This window comes from Corythoichthys intestinalis, chromosome 4 (genome assembly GCF_030265065.1).
Source record: "Corythoichthys intestinalis isolate RoL2023-P3 chromosome 4, ASM3026506v1, whole genome shotgun sequence".
Classification (NCBI taxonomy): Eukaryota; Metazoa; Chordata; class Actinopteri; order Syngnathiformes; family Syngnathidae; genus Corythoichthys; species Corythoichthys intestinalis.
In genome coordinates, this window is record NC_080398.1 from 31,626,044 (window position 1) to 31,639,069 (window position 13,026).

A 13,026-nucleotide genomic window follows, 5' to 3' on the forward strand; every position below is an offset into this window, starting at 1 on the left:
ATTAAAAAAAGGCATGTCCGATATTTTTTGCAGATTCTGATACTTTGAAAATGACGTGATCGGACATCCCGATCGATCGGGACATCTTTAGTTGCATTACTTCTCGGTAAGATGCCACTGCGGTGCATGGCGATGTATTGTTTTCAATTTAAAGAGGGTTGTATGAGTGGCCAAAGGATAGCAGGGCACGTAAATTGACATCTTTCGTTCACACGAAGCGAATGAATTTCACGAGTAGTGTTCTCTGCTACAAACACTTCGAAGATGCCTGCTTCCTCAACCGGTCTGCTTATGATCAAGGATTTGTTAAAAAATAAGTGTGATTTTTGGATAGATCACTGATGGCTTTGTCAAAGCAGAGCTGCCAACTGTTGTGGAATGAACAGTAGGAGGTAGCGACGTTAGCCGAATGGTTACTCGAGGCAAAACCCCGATCGTGTTGTGGAATGAACAGGAGAAGCTAACTCGTGGCAATCCCCAATCATAGTTGTATTGAGTTCATTTTGCCTACACTTATAAATTCGTCAAAACTTTTCTTTTATCCCAGGCAATAATAGGTGGTTTATTTACCTGACATGTTTCGGCGAACACTTCCGCCTTCAGACCCTCTGACGAAGGCGGAAGTGTTCACCGAAACATGTCAGGTAAATAAAAGCTAACGTCGCTAGCTTCTACTGTTTATTCCACAACATGATTTGGGATTCGTCTAAACTTTTCTTTTATCCCAGGCAATAGTAGGTAGTTTATTTACCTGACATGCTTCAAATCATAAAAATAATAACAGCCTACCAATCTTGTAATCTCGATGGGTCTTGTCTCCATTCCATGTCAGCTAGTCTGGGCACATTGTTTGCATCCTGATTAGCGTCTGGCTAATACATGCACGGTCCAACATAAAATTCCAACCTCCTTCTCTTCCTCCAACTCTTCAAAGACTTGGATCCCCTCACTTGCGCTCGATCTATCGCTTATATCGCTGTTTGAATCATTGTTTGAAGGGCTTTGTATGGCGGCCGTATGGAGCGCTGCCATCGCTGTTCTCGGTGTGATGTCACTCCCGGGTTCGTCCCCTTTCAGGCTCGAACCTCGGAAACGCGATTATTTTGTCAAAGATACAACATATAAATGATTTTTTCATGCTTTATTTGTTGGACAATGTTTAATTACTTTAATTGTGATCCTATTTGGCATTTTATGAAATTACTTCACATTTGGTCTTTAAAGGGACCACTCGACCAAATTTGGCGATGCTTTGAATTTGGCTGCAGAGGTGGAAGACTACTCTCTCTGCTTATTTATTTACTTACATATTTCTGCTTAGTAATATTTTTTAAAAATATTATTAAATAATTATTTTAAAATAATAATAATTATTATTAACTTTGGAGCTGCCATTGATGCTGATAGTCGTTCGATCCATTTTGAGTGGAGGGGCAAAAATGAGAACATAAAAATAGTGATGATAAAAAATATATAGGGAAATAAAAATAAATTGAAAAAATACAACTAAAAGATGGAAAAATCTTATGTTTTAAAAAAAATCAAATGAAAAAATTAATAATAATCAAAAATTAAACTTACATAAAAAATTATATGTATGTATAAAAAAAAAATATATATTTTTTTTTTGCCCGCCATTGACTCCACTATATGTCCAATTTATTTTGACTGGGGGGAGGGGGATGCAAACAACAAAACTACATAAAAATACTACTACTACTGCTACTACTATTACTACTAAATGTAATAATAATATATATCTTGATATACAGTATGTGTGTTTGTGTATAAAATTTTTAAATTGAAAAATAAATCCCAAAATTTGAAAATTTGTATGTTCGATTAATGATTAAAAAATTGTAAAAACTGAACAAATCAAATAAAAATTAAATATGCATATAAAAATTCAATAAAAAGGAGGAATTTTAAATACATGTCATTTTTATTTATTTTACAAATTAAAGTATTTCGTTTTTTTTTTTTTTTTTTTTTTCCCCTTCTCATTGGCTGCCATCGACGGCACTATATGTCCAATCCATTTTGACTGGGAGGCAAAAACACATAAGTACATAAAAATAGTAATAACAAAAAAATGTTCTTCTCATTGGCTGCCATCGACGGCACTATATGTCCAATCCATTTTGACTGGGAGGTGCCAAAACACATAAGTACATAAAAATAGTAATAACAAAAAAATGTAGTTGTGTATAAAATTAAATTGAAAAATAAAGCAAATAATTGGGAAATGTGACATTTATAAAATCATGAAAATAATAATAATTAATGAAAAATACACATTAAAAAATATATATATCTACATTAAATAAACTAAATACATTCCTCCAATTTTTATTTTAATTAAAAAAAAAAATCATTATTTTTTAGTTTAATACATTGCCTGCGAATGCTCATTCGCCCCCTCCCAGTCAAAATGAATTGGGCATCAAGCGCCGTCAATGGCAATAAAGCATGATCATGAGAACAGACTTGTTCTTAATCTCTTTCAACTGTAGTGAACAACTAACAAAACTATTGTTATACCTTTCCTATTTTTGTCAGGTGATTTGGGGAATATCACAGCCCCCTATTGATGTTGTGTATCATTGGCAGTGCTTGCATTAAAAAAGGATTAAGTGAGTTAAGTCCCACTGAAACCCCTGGTGGCAAACACGCCGCCCACCAGCAGTGAAGCACAACTGCAAAACATGCAAATGAGCCGTCAGTCAAGAAGAGAAGAAACAAAGCGGACGCTCGTTAGGTGTATTTTCCTAACAAGGCGTAGATTAACGGGGGCTCGGCGAGCGCGGCTTTACCGGCGAATTATTTACAAGTGCAATTGGCCTCTTTGCATTTCAAAAGCCCCCACTTGACTCGTGCGCCGAGGATTTGCCGTTCAGCTCTTCTCCTCACGCTTTTAAGGGTTTTAAGCTTTTGCACGTCTCAGAGAGCTGATTTTTTTTTTTTTTTTTAAACTGCCGTTGACGGTGGTAGGCGTCCAATCATTTTGGAATGGGAGGGGATAGCAATGAATGATCGCAACCCTCAAAAACATTAGACTAATTTTTTTTTTTTTTTTTTAAACAAAATAACAGCTTTTTGAAAATCACATTACATGATTGTCTTGGAAATATACTGCTGTATTCACAAAATTGTATGCTTATTCTCATAATACAGGGTTGGGGCAGAACAACTTGCTTATTTAAATTTGGAGCCCTGAAACGATGGTTGCTCTTCAGATGGTAGGGATGGACTTATTTGAGAGGGTGGGGCTTAAAGTTTGGTTCTTAACGTGCGTTATTTATTTTGTGTTTATTTTTCAGGAACCCCAGTGAGCATCATGGAGTGGACGAAGTTGGAATGCGGTTTCGCTGTTGAGGCATTTTTTTTCAAGCGAGCAATAAAATCGCATGGATTAAAGTGCGTACGACAGAATAAAAAAAGTCTTAAATAGCATTATTATGTGAATTAGACTCATATTTTGAGGCGATTTGACTATATACAACAATTTGGCAAAGCGCAGGTGATGAGAAATTAGTCTTTTAATCCGCCATTTTGCCACGCCTACCATTATAGGGCTCTAGTGTCCCCAACAGGAGGATGACGTCGGCAGGGTCATGGTTTCATCTGATTTAGAATTCAACCCATTGAGGGGGAATTATTCAGAATGAGGAAATTGCAACGAAGAGAGCCGTAAAATGTTATTGTTTCAGTCTCTCTACTCCAATATTTTTTACAGGATATTCTTTTTATCTAAGTATTTTTCTCCAATTGCTAAATAAATGGCATGTAACATGACAAATAACAGTCTTGTGCTGAATGGAATATGAAATAATAAAAATGGGGGGGGGGGGGGGCAATATTGAAATGTCTACGGAATGCACCTTGCGTTGCGACGATTGAGCGACCGCTTGAAAAGCATACCTCAACAGCGAAAGGGCGTTCCAACTTTGTCCACTCCATCATACTCACTGGGGTTCCTGAAAAAAAAAAAAAAAAAAAAAAAAAATCAAGAACGAAACTTTAAGCCCCACCCTTTCAAATAAGCCCATCCCTACCATCCTCAGAGGAACCATTGCTTCAGGGCGCCAAATTTAAATAAGCAAGTTGCTCTGCCCCGCCCTGTATTATGGTTCTATTTTGAAAAATCATATAGACATTGCAGTATATTACCCTTGCTTTAAGTTTTATTTAAAAAAAAAAAAAAAAAAATTGGTGTACTATAACATTTCTTCACATTTTTCACATTAATCCAGAAAAAAAGTTACATTTTGACAAAAGTCTTATATGCATATGAAAAAGAAGTCGTATTTTTGGAGCGTTTAAGTTATTTTTGGGAAGTGACTTTTTCTTGAAGAAAGACCTTTTCCTCAAAAATTCACAACTTCATTCTTGAATAGAATTTTTTTAACTCATTCAAATTGTTTGAATTGATATTCTCCCAGTTTAAAAGCACTAACTAATTCCATCGTCCCCATTTACAGCGGCACAACCCGTAGAGAACCGTCTATGTCGGGGCCCCGTTCCTGAGCGGTCTCAGCTCTGCCAGGTGACCTGTCCCGTGGAGTGCCAGGTGTCACCCTGGGGCGCCTGGGGGCCGTGTACCTTCGAGAGTTGCGATGAACAGTCGGCCAAGAAAGGTAACTCAAGACATAGTTCAACAAACAATTGACTTCATTTCTTATTTTATACCACGGGTCGGCGTGCGGCACTTTGATCCCCCTGATGCAGCTCAGTTTTCTAAATAAAAAATGTGGTGCTTACGATATTTAACAAAGGAATTCATCTTCCCTTCTTTAAGCAGACTAAATACCTTTCCAGACATACGCTGAACTTCGGTTAAGTCCCGGTATTTAAATGGGTAGCCCTTATGTCTGAAAGCAATTTCCCGGGTGGACTGACACGCAGATCACACACATTAACCGGATCGCGTCCTGGGAAAATGTCCAGAACTATACCAGGTACCATTATGTAAAAGCAGCCGGTTAAGTCCCGGGTCACAGCGTGAAGGCTGATGATGTAAATGTCGTGGGACCGGACCACAGGCTGGTGTTCACTACAGATATTGTGTTCCAATTCATAATCTATCAAATCTATCTATTCATTGAGCATAAAATGGAAACCAGTAGTCAGTCGGAGAACATCTGTTGCAACTTTGGCATCCATTTGTGGAATTATGGGTTGTTTTGATGCCGCAAAAATATGAAATAATGTCCGGGTTATAAAATCCAGCCCCCGCATACTGTAGAGCAGTGTTTTTCAACCGTTGTGCCACGGGAGATATCGTCAGGTGTGCCACAAGAAATTATCTAATGTCGCATTTATATATAATATATATATATATATAGTAATGTCCGTAACTGTGCGGGCCCTTGAAAGGGCCATCAGACTGCAGAGTGGTGACGTAGCAGGAAGCAAGCAAGGAGGAAGGGAGAACGGCGTGAGAGCAAGTTAGCAGTCGCAGGTTGCGGATGCCGCTGTTATTTTATTATTTTCCAATGTTACCACAATAAAGTGGGAAAGTCATCACTGACTCCTCTCCTTTCAATTTCCCCGTTCGGGGCTATTACAATATTTTTTTTAAGTCGTCGGGCAGAGTTGCAGTAGGAAGAAAGGAAGGAGTAAGTAGAAAGTTCTCGGTCGTGTGCAGATGAGCGAAGTTTGCTCGTGTTGCGTTCAAAAACTGCTCGGATTTCAGGCCATCAACGACCTTGCTGTCCGCGACAATGTGGATCCCAACACGTCTACTGCACATTATTTGGTTAAACTCGTCATGTGTCGATATACTCGAAAGTGTCCTTTCTATTTTATCCATATGTGATGACCGTCAATCCTCCCCCTGTGTTATATTACAACACATTGTTGAGAACAGCAAGGTGGCTAATGGCTAAAAATCCGAGGAGTTCTTGAACGCGACACGAGCAGCACATTGCCATGGTGCCAAGCAAGTTTAAATGTCATCTTCAAACGAAACACCTTTCGCTTCAAAACAAGTCGATGGACTATTTTGTTCGCCCTCGTGAAAACACAGAGAAACATGCATTTAATTTTTTTTTTTTTTTTTTGTAAAAGAAAAACTACGAAGGAAAATAAGAAAGCCCTCAAAGCCAGTTACCTTGTTGCTAAATCCAAAAAGTCTGACACCGTGACAGAGACATTAATACTACCAGCCTACAAAGCCATTGTCTGCGAGATGCTCCGCCCTGATGTGGTTAAAGACATTGCTCAAGTCCCCCTGTCTGATAATTCTGAGCTTTTTTAAGCCTAACTGCTATAAAATAAATCAATAAATCAAAGACTGAGAGCTGCTGAAAAATAAGGATATCAACTTTGTGTTCATCTAAACAGGCTCAAGTTTCACACTGAGAAATTATTTTATAATTGAATATACTGTACTGAAAATAATTATGGAACATTTTTGGTGTGTGGTATGCCGCGAGATTTTTTCCAATGTAAAAATGTGCCGCGAGTCAAAAAAGGTTGAAAAATACTGCTATAGAGAGCTGTTACTATTAGGGCTGTCAAACGATTAAAATTTTTGATCGAGTTAATTACAGCTTAAAAATTGATTAATCGTAATTAATCGCAATTCAAACATCTATAAAATATGCCATATTTTTCTGTAAATTATTGTTGGAATGGAAAGATAAGACACAAGACGGATATATACATTCAACATACGGTACATAAGTACTGTATTTATTATAACAATAAATCAACAAGATGGCATTACCATTATTAACATTCTCTTAAAGCGATCCATGTAGTTCTTAAAAGATAAATGTTAGTACAAGTTATAGAAATTTTATATTAAAACACCTTTAATGTTATCGTTTTATTAAAATTTGTAAAATTTTCAATCAAAAAATAAACTATTAGCTCGCAATTGTTGATGTCAATAATTACACTATGCTAACCCATAAAATCAGTTGGACCCAAGCGCCAGCAGAGTGCGCCAAACACCAAAAAACAACTAACAAGCGGACATTATACTGTACTGTCATTTTAATCTGTTTGAGCGGGGCATGTGCGTTACTTGCGTCAAATATTTTAACGTGATTAATTAAAAAAATACTGCCCGTTAACGCGATATTTTTGACAGCCCTAGTTATTATCATACTGTACTGTAACATTAATACATGACCATTTTAGGCTAACAAGATGACATAAAAACATCGAATTCAGACCAGAAACAAGCTTGAAACATCACCCGTCCAAAGAGCATCAGCGCCCACTTGTGGAGAAAAACATTGTTACCTCGGATTGGTATAAAGGAGTCATGTGGTTGTTGTTGCGACATCTCATTGGTGAAAGTGAGACAGCCACTGTCGGCATCTCTCGCAGAAATACAGCCAATATGTAGACTTTTGAGGACAAACAACTATAGTGTAGTGAATTAAAAGTAGTGTTTCTTCTTCACAAATCTACTATTTCTCAAAAAGTTACTCAAGTAACGGAGTAAATGTAATACCTTACATTTAATGTCTCCCAGCCTGTCTACCAGCCTGACTATAAATGTCAAAAAACAAAATATACACACTACAATGTGCTACCCAATGCTCATGTATCTTAAACAAAAGAAGTTAGCTCGTCTTTTAGCGGTACGTGCTTGCTATGAGATTGAGTAGTCATGTAACAACATCTGTACAATGAGCCTAACAAACTAGGAACACTCAAGCGCCGCTAGGGGGGCTACAGAGCATCACAAATAAAGGCAGGCAATAAAAGAGCATAACAGCAAATTTAACGAGGTGTTTTTAGTAGAGCTTGGAATGAATTAGGCGATTTACATGTAAAACGTGATTAATTATACGGAAAATGATGATACGGAAGCCACTTTATATAAATTGCTCCTTAAATTTTAAAACGTGGATTTTTTTTTTTACTCACTAGGTCAAAAAGATTCCTGACCTCTTTTATTGCCCTTAGTTAAGGCCTTCATTTCAGATGAGTGTGGCACTGTTGTCTTTTCCATTGGAACCGTGTCAAAAGGTCTCTTGGAATATTATACATTGCCAACCCGTTTTATACAAAAGTCAGTTGATTTATGGTACTTTAATGTATCAAGCATTAACTTTCAATATACAGAACACGTATACATGTACAGAACATGTACAGAAATATTCTTGGAAAATGTGGAAAAATTCCATGAAAAAAATGCAAATGTGTGTCGTGTCATGTAATTTTAACCAGCGTCTAAATATAATGTGGACATATGGATTCAAAGTGCACTGAATCGTTGATGATCTCATGTTAAAAAAATGATGAGAAGTATAACATCGCTGGTTCTTAGTCAATGTCTACCAAATCAAGTCCTTGAACGCATGGCTGCCATTGACAGCGATAGACGGCCAATCCGTGTATTGCCACCAATGGCACCCAGTGAGCTATCTAAATCACTAACAGCAAACTTTCTCTGATTAAATGGATTGGACATCTGTCACCGTCAACGGCACTGAAACTTAACAACACGTTCTTGCGGCAGGTTTCAAATTGAGGCGGCGTCAGATCAGCAACGAACCAACCGGCGGCCCCGCCAACTGCCCCCACCTGGTGGAGGCGCTGCCTTGCGACCGGCCGGTTTGCTACGACTGGCGACCGGTCGGCCTGGACCGATGCGAGCCCGCTGATCGGAAGCCGTGCGGGCCCGGAACGCAGATGGTTCGGGTTCAATGCGTTGACAGTAACGGTAAGATCACTATTGCAGCACGACAGTTATTTGCGTCGCTAATTAAAATTTACTAACGTGTTAGCAAATGCCACTGAAATCTTTCTTGAGCTTGAGCGGTGGTAGCTTATACTGCAATAACAAATAAAATCACTAAACAATAAACACACGAGGCACTGGACTGATGTCAAAAAGGAGGCCAGAAAATATCACTTCAGAGGTTTTAATTGGCTCATGTGCCGCAGGTTTGAGACCATTGTCCCAAGGTTAAGTGAAATCTGCATGTTCGATATTTAGGAAAAATTGTGACTTAAGTTGAGTAAACTTTGTAAATCGGGTGTGTGTACTTATGCTGATCAAATAGGGCAGCCATGATAAATCAACTAATTGACAGCTAATAGACAATTAAATGAATCAACAACTACCGTATTGGCCCGAATATAAGATGGTGTTTTTTGCATTGAAATAAGACTAAAGTGGGGATTGTCTTATATTCTCGGTCTAGACATTGTACCCATTCACGATGCTAGATGGCGCCAGATATCATTGAAACGATGTTCTGTCATGACAGATCTCGGCTACTCTCAAGTTTAACCAGTTTGCATTATTTTATTGCAATGTTTTTCCTTATTCAGATTTAAGACTACAGTTAGTTAGAACTCACTTTGATGGTTAATGCAGTTATTGCAATTTTGTTGTAAATCAACCAATCTATTGTGATAAAACATTTTAAAAACCAGAAGCCATTCATTTACACATATGACTGCACTTTAGTTTACATATTTAAATGTTAAGATATTAAGAATGAATTTGAATGAGGCAAAATAACATGCTTTTTCTCTCAAATATATTGTTATAATCATTTGTTTCAGATGTACTGTAATTATTTTCTGTGTAAAAATTAGTTTGGTGTTCAAAAAGTCTTTTTTCCAAACTTGAGTCTTGAAAAAGAGGGGGTCGTCTTATAACCAGGGCCGTCTCATATTCTATATGGTATTTTGTTAGTCGATTAATCGTTTATTGTGATAAAAATTGTTTAAACCCTCTTCATTGACCTTCTTAATAGAAAATATTCTCTTTAATTTAATAACTGTTTAATTTTTAAAATATTAAGGGAAAAAGCTGTAATTGCTCTTTTTAAATCTGTTTATTTTTTATCTAATTTTTTTTTTAAAAAGGAAAAATTGTAAATTATACTAATTTTCTATTTGTTGTTGTTGTTGTTGTTTTTTTTTTCATTTATTTCAATTTTGTGTTTATTAAATATTGTGTGCAATACAAATGCTGTTAATCTAAAGCCGAAATGTTGTTAGAACATATTTTTCAGTTTTCATGTTCCAACATCGTCAAAAATATCGAAAAATTTTTCTGGAAAATTAGTGACATGATTTTGAGACTGAATCCCTTTTGATGTGTGGAATAGAATATAATTTTTCATGAAAATTCATTATTTTGATACAAATTTTCTGAATTGTTTTAGCTCATCACAAAAAATGTACTCGAGGTTGATTTACTTCATTCTTGACTGATGAGATTTTCTCTTTGCAAAAACAATGTGCGCTCACTACACTTTACCATACCGGTAGTGAATTATAATGACCTCAACAAAACACCACCTGAAATTGATAACAAAGTTAAATCAATAAATAGATTTAACCACATCCATATCCAAGGCTTCACAGATATGTCAGGCTTAAATTCACTTTATTAATAATTCATAAACTCGCCAGTGTAAATCCCCCATGGATTTACCTTTTAAAAAAAAGATTCCATATGCACTGTCACTCAAGTAATGGCGGGAGCATCCAGATTTTAAAAAAATGGCATTCATAAACAGACTTCAAATCAGCAGTCGTGTCAATATGTACCACATGTGTCAAGTCTTTTTTTAATGGTGTCAAATGAAGCCAAAGATTAAGAGTAAATATTCTATATTTTTATATAATATATATTTTTTGTCAATTAAAAAAAAAAACATTGTAAATTTTACCCCCCAAAAAATTAAATTAAATATCTTTTTTTTTTAATCAATTTTAAGTCTTCAGTATGTTTTCAGTGCAATGATTTTAAATAAAAAAAAAAGAGTAAAGATGATTTTTTTCACCATTTATTTCCTAAAAACATGTAATATTTATCCTTTAAATACAAAATGCAAATATGTTTAACTTTTAAATACTTTTTAAATTTTAATTTAAATGACATTTATGACCAATTAAGCAAAAAAGAAACATGTTCATCCTTTTATTTTTTTAATACATTTTTTACATTATTATTTTTTAATTTAATTAAATTTAAATCTGTTTTTAATAAAAAAACAAAATAAAAAAATCTATTTTTAATATCTATTTAAAAAATCTTAATATAATTTTTTAAAATTATTTTTTAATTTAAATATTTTTAAATTTAGAAAAAAAGAAAAATATGTGATTTTTTTTTTATACATTAATTTTTTTTACAGTTAAATACATTTTTAAAGGAATAATATAAAATATTTGTACTTTAAACCTTTTTAATTTGTTTTATTTCAATTTTTAAAAAAATAGTTACAAATCCCTGATTTCCACATTAAATAACATGCCTTATTAATGAACCAAGGAGGGAGGGGCCGATCACTTGAGAATTATGGATGGGTGGATGGATGGATGGATAGAATGTGATACAGCAATGTGTCTTCTACCAACCACTTTTAAAAGATGCCTATACCAGTGCTTCCAGAATTGTGACAAGTAGTGTGTAAAACTGTCCAAAATGTTAGTCAGGCCCAAGACAATCACATTTTTAGAACCTATCAAACGGCTAATAAAATTAAACATCAGCATCCTTAAAACAGATTGGAGAGTATTCACTCGAGCAGCTACAAACATTTCTGAGGCACTACTCCATCTGGGCCTTTTTAACAAAATTCTCAGACCCATTTTACGCCACTTGCAGTCCCTGAAAGCTTGCCTAACTATAATTTGACCACAGATGCACAGTGTAGAGGGGTGTACAGTAGACCTTGAACAGAGGTGATTGCTCTAAGACAGCACGGGAAGCTCAACTTCCCCCAAAAATGTCAAAAAATAAGCGATCAAACATATAGTGTTGTGTGTACATGTCATTGACTATATATGCGCAACAACTCGCTCCACTTCAGTCCAGAATTAGCTTCTTATCACTGGTTATGATGCGGCTTGCTTTCCATTCATTCGCACAACGTCACAGTACTTTAAACAGTGTGGAAGCTGTGCATCATCTCGAGTCGAGTCATTGGCTAAAGGCTGGGTTTATCCTGCCCATCAGAAGCTGTATGTCTCTGGGGGTCTGTGAGTGGTGGGCGGGGCTCAGCTAGCCTGGTGGTTCTCTGCATGATGATTGGATGATCTGTCTGTGGCTGAATCCCTTTTTGATTAACAGCGAAATGAGCGAATCAGTGAACTTGTCGTCTTAACATCCGCGGGACGCATTTTAAAATTTTCATTCCATTGTTCTGAGTTGAACCATAGACTTTCATGATCATCCTAGCGTAGCGACACTTGCTTTGTTAAAAACGACAAGTGAAAATTCGAGCTCTTTTCTGGTGTTTTTTTTTCTATTGTAGCTTTGTGTGTTTGCAGACTTGACTTCTGGCACTCTAGTGTCTTTCCCTACCGAGCAGCGGGTGCCACTGAGCCCCTCCATGGTCACAAAGCACTCACAGGCGGACACAATTTGAGCTTCCCTTCATTGAAAGATCAGCACCCACCAGTGGCCTTGACAAGGCCAGCTCGACCTCATCAGAGCACTGACCAAATTTTTTAGAAAGGACATTGGCTTGAACGTATAGTGAACGACACTGTCAAAATACTGTATGTCCTGATTGTCAGTCAGCATGTCTGTGATCATATGACCGAGATATTTCACCTGACTACAGGAGTTTCAAACTTAAGCTGCCAGCTAAAACTCAAAACTGAAGACCATTTGTTTTCAGGAAATCCGGCGGACGAGCGTCTATGCTCGTCACTGACACGTCCGGATCCGTCCGAATGTCAGGTGCCTTGCTCAAGGGACTGCGTGTTAAGCGATTGGACAGTGTGGTCCAGCTGCTCGCAGACGTGCTCCAGCAAGACGGCGGAGGGCAAGCAGCTGAGGACACGATCCATTCTGGCCTACAACGCCGGCGAAGGTGAGATCTGTGGGAATAGTCTATGACATCACGTCCTGTCTGTAACTAATGAATACAAGTGTGTGTGTGTTTGTCTTGTGCAGTCACGGCCATGGTTGTGGCTTGGATTACAGTCATGGAGGGTAAAAAGTAGTTAGGAATGGCTACTTAGCACGTTGTGAGGTCCTGCTAGCTTCTTTATCCTCTGTCAGTTTTGTTAATGCTGATCTTTTCTCGA

General features: G+C 36.8%; 1 protein-coding gene across 1 annotated transcript in view; it reads left to right on the forward strand.

Annotated features, from left to right (window-relative positions):
- The window catches only part of thsd7ab (thrombospondin, type I, domain containing 7Ab), a 303,730-nt gene that overhangs the window by 152,493 nt on the left and 138,211 nt on the right, over positions 1 to 13,026 (forward strand). Inside the window, exons 5-7 of the mRNA XM_057834514.1 lie at positions 4,482 to 4,637; positions 8,483 to 8,686; positions 12,615 to 12,809. Coding sequence (XP_057690497.1) covers positions 4,482 to 4,637; positions 8,483 to 8,686; positions 12,615 to 12,809 — 555 coding nt within the window. The remainder of the gene's footprint in view (positions 1 to 4,481; positions 4,638 to 8,482; positions 8,687 to 12,614; positions 12,810 to 13,026) is intronic.